Genomic DNA, 9,831 nt, shown 5'->3' with positions numbered 1-9,831 from the left:
CGCCAGTAGACAGGTACCGGAGCCAGGTTTTTGCGAAGATGGAGCTCGTTCAAGACTCATCTTTATTTTGATGTATATTATTTTTGGTGTCTATATAACTTGACAGAACACACTTGTATGAAAATATATTATTAATGCAATGGATGATGTTGTTGCTCGTTTACTACTTTGCATTGTTATGATACTGTACATGACGTCCTCCACCCCCGAACGTTTCCGCCGTTCCGGTTTTGGGGTGTGACAGATTGGTATTAGAGCATTGTTTATAGTGAATCGAGTGTATCAACCCATAAAAGATATACGAACTATAAACACAACGGGATTAAAATACTCTGATAAAGAGTTTATACTTTTAAATAATAAAATATTTAACCAAGTATACATACCTGCATTCATACTAAAATCAGTGTCACTAGGACAGAACAAAAGTATTACGATTGTTGGACAGCACAAGTAGACTTAGAGACATATGGTCAACCCTGGGAAGATGTAGCCTGATTAACTACATTATCCGAGGAGTGATTAGCATGTGCCTAACTGTGGTTGTGAGGTTGCAACAAGTCTAAAAACTTACCAACACTTCTACAACAAGAACAGTAGAAGAGAACATAAACTTAAAATACTATAGAAGTATTTTGTGTTACTATTAATTACTTACCTGAGAACTAAAGTTCTTTATTAAGTATGTCAATAGTTGCGGAGTGGATACACAAAGGTTATATGTGTCTAGGATATCATAGACTTAGAATCTGTGATCTTTGCTTTACTTCCTGTTCCTTGTTTGGTTGTGGGCTTAGAGTTAGGATCACTTATTCGAAGGTCTATCCTGTCTAGGTTACCTATGACTGGTATGCACTACTCAAATGTTGGAGTAACTGATAAAGATCATCTTATAATTATCTAGTTAGTTCGTCTATTAATTATTTCCTTATCCCTTTTCTCGCGTTGATATAATGGCTGGATTCCATTTTCCCGGAGACCCGTACTATCCCAACAACGGCAATGCTGGATGGCTTGGAGAAGAGCCAGAAGATGATCATCCAATCCCTTTGGATGATCACGAAGTTGAAGGCTTTTCTGACGGTTCTGACTCTAAGCCAGAAGTCAACAACCAACCCCCAGTTGTCCAAAACCCAACATTTCAAGGACCCACACCTCTGTGGGCCACAAACTTGAATAGGTGGAGTCAGGAACAGGGGCAGCCCATGCCCTACCATGGAGACCGAAGCTTCTACAACCTCACTGAAGGAGGTGCAGCTGACAGGGTCCTACCCATAATGGTCCGTAGGATTGCTTGGAACACTGAGCAAGGTCGAGCAGTTATTGACCGAGTAGTGGAGATTGACGCCAACTCTGGCGTTAACACTGTCCACATTCGCCAACTAGAGTCTGCTCATGAAAGGACTCAGGTCCGCAATGCAGTTCTACAGAGGGAACTTGCTGAAACACAAGCTGAAGTCAGGGAACTTCGAGCTCAACAAGAAAGATCTGATAGGCGCGTGAGAGACATAGAACGCCTTCTGTCGGATTGAAGAACTCACTCTAGTAGTTCTCGTCGTCGATAGAGTCTTACCGACTTCTCTTTTGGATATAACCTAGTTTGTGTAAAAACTCTAGTCTAATTTCCTATCTTTGTAAATCTTAGACCCGTTAGGTCTTGATTTGGTAGTAGTCTGTCAAAATTTTCCATCTTGGTTGATGTAAGACCTACTTCTAGGTCATTTTTCCCGAACTCATTACATCTGTAATCCCAGTATAATTGACAGATATCTAATCTTATGGAAATCAATATCCAATTGCTATCATCTGTTAGTACTAGATCTTCATTCAATCATACTATTCAATCGTGCTATTCACTTGTGCTGTTGGGCTATGGAGAGTCAGTCCATGAGTCATTCTTATCTACTTCCTATTAAATTATTATCAATATCTTCATCTTTCTAAACTTATAGTTAAAAGATGCCCCCACGTAAATCAACAAGACGCGATCCTCCCGCACCGACACCACCTGCTCCTCAATTCGATACAACAGCTCTAAATGTTGTTGTAGCTGCGGCTGTGGCTACAGCCATGGCTCAATATCATTCCTCAGGTTCCACTGGAGGAGGAACCCCTATCCTATCTACTCATGGTGAAATCCCGGTGCGCTTGAGAGAGTGCTCCTATACGGACTTCACCAACTGCAAGCCCAAGTCTTTCAGAGGGACTGGCGGAGTCATTGCCCTCTCGCAATGGTTCGAGAAAACTGAATCGGTTTTCGAGATCTGCTCCTGCCCAGAAGGGAGCAAGGTCAAGTTCGTTGCTTGCACCTTCGAAGACAAAGCCCTGACATGGTGGAATAGCCATGTCAAGTCACTATCTCTAATAGTGGCTAATGCTATGGGATGGGAAACTCTGAGAGATCTAATGATTGAAGAGTACTGCCCGAGGGGCGAGATCCAAAAGCTGGAGGAGGAACTGTGGAGCCTAACCATGAAGGGCTCCGACGTAGTCTCTTATACCGCCAGGTTCTGTGAACTGGTGGCCCTCTGTCCCAACATGGTTCATACGGAGGGAAAGAAAATCGAGAGATATATATGGGGGTTGATGCCACCATACCAGGGAAATGTTTTGGCATCACACCCCACTACATTTGATAGTGCCAAGTGATTGGCACAGTGGCTCATAGACCATGGGGTTCATACCCCGGCCGCAACAACAACCCTGGCCATCTCAGAACCCGCCAGAACCGTTGATTCCAAGCGGAAGTTTTGGGATGACAAGAAAAAGAAGAAGGCTGCCAAAAAGCAGCAGATCGTGGCAGTACATGCTGCAATAGCACCTGCCGCTGCTGCTCCAGTAAGGCAATACGCCGGAAGTTTTCCCAAGTGCAACAAGTGCAACTTCCACCACACAGGAGCCTGCCGGGAAATGCAGTGCTCGAACTGCAACAGGAAGGGGCACACCGCCCGTTTCTGTAAAGCTCCAGCGAGACCACTCAACCAAGTCCCCGGCGCTGGTGTGGGCCAGGCTTGCTACAATTGTGGCGACGTGGGCCACTACAAGAGGGACTGCCCAAAGGCAGAGAATTCTGGTAGAATTGGAAGAGTTCTGGCCATAGGCCACGAGGAAGCGGTTGCCGACCCCACAGTGGTCACTGGTACGTTTCTCCTCGATAACTCATATGCATGTATACTATTTGATAGTGGAGCGGAGAGGAGCTTCGTGAACCAAAGATTTGCTCATTTACTTAAGCAAAAATCACGAGCACTCAAAGAACCGTTCACTGTAGAAATGGCTAATGGAAAGACAGAGAGCACTAACAGTATATTCATAGGGTGTACCCTAACTTTAGATAGCCATTCATTTTCGATCGATCTCATGTCGGTATCTATTAAAAGTTTCGACGTCATCATCGGCATGGATTGGTTGAGTCTTCATCTGTGACATCCACCAAAACTCAGGTCAATACTCATCTAGAACCTTGTCATTTCCTTGTGTGCACTTAACTTGGCTCTATAGTTACAAGTTGAACTAGGTTTGTGACTTAATAGATCCCTCGGAACAAGTAGTGTACCTTAGTTGTATTGAACGATCACATTGATATGTAAAGGAACCAACTGAGTGGTAAAGTGCCAAAGCTGAAACTTAAGTCTAAACATAAAACTATGTTAGATAGATTACAACTCAAGGGTAGGTTATTAACCCTACAAATTTCATATTGGAACAAATTGATGCTTAACAAGGTTAAGTATCACAAGCTAATATGAGCAAAAATTAGATCATAATATGAACCAACTATAAAGTTGATGACAAATTCATACACTTCATGATTCGAAATGTGAACCAAAAGTAAAATCCAAGAATATCAAATTCTTACAATCACATATTATGAATCCTTGTTAGAATTGTTGAAATATGATAAATTGATTTTTATAAAAATTAAATAATAGGTTATCATTATATAAATTAATTCAACAAATATAATTTTTGGAAATCATTACCAAGTGTAAATACCTCAACAAAACCCAATAATTAAAACCTTAGGAAATTATGAAAATGTTTGAGTTTTATAAAATTTAAAATCTAGATTTATAAAAATTCAAGGGAGGCTTTTATTATTTGATCAAATACCAATAAAAATACCATATCCCTCTTAGATTTTTGCCCATTAGGCTTTTCCCTCTCCCCCATGCCTTAAAACCCATCATTACACCTCATTTGAACCACCTACACACTCCATCTCACACTCCTTCTCCAAGAAAACTCTCCCACTTCCAAGACCACTCCTACACATCAGAAAATCCTCCATTCTCTGCCATAATTTCGAAATTGAGAAGGTCTTGAAGTGTTCTTGCTTCTCTCAAGATCAAAACCAAGGTAAACAACACAATCCTCCCTCATAGTTTCATGATTTTACTTCTTTTTCTTCATGGTTCTTCTCTACTCTTCGGATTCTATGCCCTTCTATGGCTAGAAACCCTTACTTTTTCCCTTGTGGTTTGTAGATTCTCACCATAACACAATGCATGTGTTTGAGATGGTGAAAATCCGGGATCAAACCCATGCAAGGAGTGAAAAAGATGCACATGTGTTCATGTGACTTCAAAACCAAGTATTACATCTTCTTCTCCATTTCTTTTGTGTTCTTGCATGACCAAAAGCATTTAAACCATTTCTAGTACATCTTGGATGCTCATTCACTCCATGCATGTGCTAGAAATCGGACCTTAACAGAAGCATGCATGTTGTTCTTGTCAAAGTGCCCTAAGAATGCACTCAAAGCAACCAGGGGAGACATGCAATCTGCCAGACTATTTTGTTCAGATTTGAACGGCCATAACTAGGTCATTACTTAACCAAATCCTGATATTCTTTTCGTATTGGATAGTTCCACGAGTTAGCTTTCAAACCCAACTGGTCTCACTGTAAAAGATTAAATATCGGATTTTTGGCAATTTTTACAAAATGGTTGCGCAAACAGCTCTTTTTCTGTGATCACCATTTTTACTTTACATGATCAGTGGCCTTAAACCCAACCATAAATCTGGGGAAAAATAGTTTAGAAACTTAACATATCCAGTGAATGATGGCTGAAATTTCGTGGCTTAAAACCCCAGAGAATGTGCTACTCAAATTCATGAACTTCAGCCACATTTACATTTCATGCACTATAATGTGCAACATTTCTTAACTTGTTTGGGTTCAATACCCCTATTTCCCTTCTGAATAAATTTTGAACATTTTTCCTTTTGAAAGCTCTCACATACATGTGATAATCTGTAAAATACCAAGGGCTAGAACCAATTCCTTATTTATTTATAAAAATAGTTATTTAATGGCTTTAAATTTTAAATAATCATTTTCGGAAGGTATAAAAATCTGAAAATTTTTATTATGAATGTAATCACAGAATAAGAAAGCCATGTAAATTTTCAGACATTTTGGACACTGTTTGATATTTATTCCATATTTTTCATTAAATTGGAGCATGAAATTATAATCTCGGGTTATTGGACTCAAAGTTCCTAACCAATATTTTTCTCAACCTTAGGAACATTATAAGAACCTGTAAAAATTAAATTGGGAATTTTAGAAACTGTTTACCAATTTATTTGGATTTTCTATATTATTTGATCCTAAATTACAAATAAATATAAAACGACCATCAAAAATGTCTATAAAATATCTGGACACTAATACCCTTCTGTAGAAACATAATATAAAGTTTTACAATTTTTGGAGTTCATTTTCATGCCTTTATGATTTTTTTTTTTTTGAATATAAGACACCATGAATTCAATAATACTAATAATGAACCAAACAAACTTTGGGCACTTAATGACACCACTAGTAGGATAAGTAGACTTAGATAATGGTTTAGTGAATTATATCTCACTAGAGAGTATTTGTTCCGTAGGACGCTATTAGGATTCGCACTCACCAACATCAACCCGCAAAACCCGAGCCGCAAACTTTCCAGAGTGAGTATTCACGCACTCCCGTATTTTCGACAGCCCCCACTCGCCCGGAACCGATGGTCTTATGGATAGCGCTATTTGAGTTCGACAGCCCCCACTCGCCCGGAACCACGAGTGCATATTTCCATGAACTGACATCATGGGAACCATGGACATGATGGAATGGGGCAGGAACGATCGTTAGGCTTGGTTGTGAACGGAATGCAATGGCATTCATCGTCTTCTAAATTGGAACATTTATAGAATAAACTACATTTTTTAAATAATGTATTATTATAAACCTGTGAACTCACCAACTATTTTATAGTTGACCCTCGTTTTTGTATGCTTTTCAGGGAACGGTCAGTGAATCAACAAGACGTTAGCATGATTTAAGTTGTTACCTTTGCTATGTATTAAATTATGTATTGTGAAAACTGAATGTATTTGTTTTGTACGCGATGTAAACTTAAAACGCTTAATGTTTATGGTTGGTACTTCTATTTACCTTTGTGATGAGACCTTAGCCTGTCACTCTTCGTGTTTCCGCTTTAACGGGGTGTGACAGATTTGGTATCAGAGCCTAAGGTTATAGAGAATACCGACTTCCCCTTTCCCTTAGGGACGCCTAAACTATAACCATTGAGTTAATAAAACATGTCATTTAGTATAAGTAATTCCGGTAATGCGCTACTGGACCTTAATTATACATAGCCTGATCACCTATGTATAATTAAGGAAGAGTTAGTGCAAGACCGGAATTGATTATAGTGAATGGTATCAACACCCTAGGATAAACATAATAGAAATTTTCTAGAAGGCTAAAAATTCATCTAAACATTAGAGTTTCTCGTGTACAGCGTAGCCATGTCAAACACTAGCCCTCAAGCACTTGGATCGGCAGATGAGTCTGGTTACGTCACTACGCGCCCGAAAGTCAACCGCGACTCGAGCACCGAACCGACTGAAGATCCGTCTACAGGATCAGAGACTGGATAGGAAGTGAGCAGCCAGGCACCGACTGAGGAAACTTCAGCCCCGCCGATACCCGAGCCTTCGCGACAACTGACACCTCGGCCACCCCTTTATGGACTATACCACAGGAGGACAGCGAGAAAGAGCGCACCAATGCCGAGAGAAGTGTTGAGGTTCGAGCGTCCAGAACCCGTGTCAGCACCTCCCGCACCAAGGGGTGAGCGTCACGAGCCTAGTCAGCCTCGACCCCCAGTCATAGGGACGCCTTATATGCGAGCACCCGGGATGACTTGTCAGGAGCGACGTAGCATGGAGGCCATGGCCCGAGACCTGCATGATGCCCGTAGTAGGATTGCTTATCATCATCACAACATAGCCGACATGTCAGACGTGGTGGATGCGGTGTGTGGTTATCCATACTCCGCCCAGAGGACAGCAATCAGAGCTATGATCACTAGCGCTATCGCTGGAGGGCTAGCATTGATTCTGGCAGTGGCACTTATCTGGGTGATTGTGTTTTGGGGTTGAATCAAAGCGTCATGGTTTATGTTTTATGGTCTTTGGTCTATGTATTTTGATGTAATGCCTTTGGCTTATGGCTTTTGAAAAGTATGGTTGAAGTATCTTTTGTAGCTTGCAGTGCCAAGCAGTATGCTTTGTTAAACCTTTTATTTACAAACTATGAATGAAAATCTATTTTAATGACTTTCAATTTCCATGTTATTTCGCATTTATATTGTTCATAAACTGTAAATTGTTTTGATGATTTGAAATCTTTCTTGAAAATATATTTTATTATATTTATTTCTTGCAAAAAGAGAGAATTTTTCTTTTTATGATGGTAACGTCTTAAATTTTGTTGTGTGTTATAGAACCATGCCCCAAAAAAGGAACACCCGCTCCTGCCAAACACAGCCTGAGAATGCCACTCCCGATATTGCTCAACTGGTCTCACAACAACTGATGGATGCTATCCCTAACATTGTGGCTCAAGTCACTGCGGGAATCCATACTAGTCAGACAAACCGCGGAGGCCCTACACCTACTGTGAACACGGATGGAAGCGGAACTCGTAATGAGGAAACAAGGGGATGCACCTATAAATACTTCATGTCTTGCAAACCCAAGGAGTTTCACGGAACAGAAGGTGCGGTGGGATTGTTGAAATGGATAGAAGGAATAGAGGTCGTACTCCACATCAGCAAATGCTCAAATGACTGCAAGGTTCCCTATGTTGCATGCCTTCTACAAGACAGAGCTTTAACATGGTGGAATGCGCAAGTCCGAAACCGTGGAAGGGAGGCGGCGAACCAGTTAGCTTGGGAGGAATTTAAAGAGTTACTCAAGAAGGAATAATGTCGTAAGGATGAAATCTAGAAAATGGAATCTGACTTCTGGAACCATGCCATGGTAGGAGCCAATGTGGAAGGCTACACTGTGCGTTTCCATGAACTCGCTGAACTAGTGCCGCACATGGTCACCCCGGAGAGCAAAAGGATCGACCGATACATATGGGGATTGGCACCCGAAATCCGAGGCATGGTTACTTCAGCAAATCCTACCTCAATCCATAGCGCTATAGACCTGGCGCACCGACTTACGAATGATAAAGTGAGGGCTGGGATATTGACCATAAGCAACACCAGTAACAAAAGAAAACCGGAGAGCCAGATTGGAAGGAAGAAGAATGACAACTCAGAAAGGAACAAGAGAATGGCAACGAACTTTGTGGTTAAAACAGAGGAACCTCTGCAATACCGAGGGCCTAAACCTAAGTGTGAGAAATGCAGCTATCACCATGAGGGTGCGTGCCCTATTTGCCACAACTGCAACCGATCTGGGCATTTTGCGAAGTATTGTAGGATAGATAAGGATCGCAAGGGTGGTAAACGGGCGTGCTATGAGTGTGGAAGTGTGGACCACTTTAGGAATGCATGCCCGAATCTAAACAAGGGCCCCAACAACAACCAGGCAGGTCATAACAACCGTGGAAATCCAGGAGGTCAGGCTCGTGGGCGAGCATTTGTGATCAAGGCGGAAGAGGCCCGCCAGAACCCGGAGGTGGTAACAGGTACATTCCTCCTAAACAACCACTATGCATCAGTATTATTTGACTCTGGGGCAGATAGAAGTTTTGTGTCACATGAATTTAGATCACTAATCGACTTGAAATCAAAAATGTTGGAACATGCTTACATAATTGAACTTGCTAACGACCATGAAATTAAGGCTAAGGAGATAGTTCCTAATTGTACCTTGAACTTAGCCGGTAAAAATTTTAGTATTGATCTGATACCCATGGAACTCAAAAGCTTTGACGTAGTGGTAGGAATGGACTGGTTATCGAAGAATCGAGCAGACATAGGATGCTTTGAGAAAGTTGTCAAAATGCCCCTCCAAAACAACGAAACCCTATTAGTGTACGGAGAGAAACCAGGCAAGAACCTAAAGATAGTCTCATGCATGAAGATTCACAAATATCTGAAGAAGAAGTACCTTGCGTTCTTGGCTCATGTAGTGGAAAAGAATTCGGAAGAAAAACATATTCAGGATATTCCAATAGTGCGAGAATACCCCGAAGTGTTCCCGGAAGAGTTGCCCGGACCCCCCCCCCCCCAACAAGACAAGTCGAGTTCAGAATTGATCTAATTCCTGGGGCGGCACCTGTAGCTAAAGCACCTTACCGCTTGGCACCTTCTGAAATGCAAGAGCTTTCGAGTCGACTTCAGGAACTTTTGGAAAAAGGATTCATTCGTCCAAGTTCCTCACCGTGGGGCGCACCGGTCTTATTTGTGAAAAAGAAGGATGGATCAATGCGAATGTGCATCGATTATAGAGAACTAAATAAATCGACTATCAAAAATAGATACCCCCTTCCTCGAATAGACGATTTGTTTGACCAACTCCAAGGTGCCTC

General features: G+C 41.4%; 1 protein-coding gene across 1 annotated transcript; it reads left to right on the top strand.

Annotated features, from left to right (window-relative positions):
- Positions 1-8,294: 8,294 nt before the first annotated feature.
- Positions 8,295-9,563, top strand: LOC145131580 (uncharacterized). The gene has a single exon (XM_079066253.1). The coding sequence runs from the start codon at positions 8,295-8,297 to the stop codon at positions 9,561-9,563; it is 1,269 nt and encodes a 422-aa protein (XP_078922379.1).
- Positions 9,564-9,831: the final 268 nt, after the last annotated feature.

Source organism: Lactuca virosa, chromosome 8, assembly GCF_052849685.1.
Source record: "Lactuca virosa cultivar CGN04683 chromosome 8, Lactuca_virosa_CGN04683_v6, whole genome shotgun sequence".
In the NCBI taxonomy this organism is placed as follows: domain Eukaryota; kingdom Viridiplantae; phylum Streptophyta; class Magnoliopsida; order Asterales; family Asteraceae; genus Lactuca; species Lactuca virosa.
The sequence above is the reverse complement of the archived record's forward strand: the minus strand, read 5'-3'. Positions and strand labels throughout refer to the sequence as shown.

Bases quoted from the DNA above. Each gene is read 5' to 3' on its own strand.
- LOC145131580 (XM_079066253.1), top strand. From the start codon at position 8,295: ATGGAATCTGACTTCTGGAACCATGCCATGGTAGGAGCCAATGTGGAA.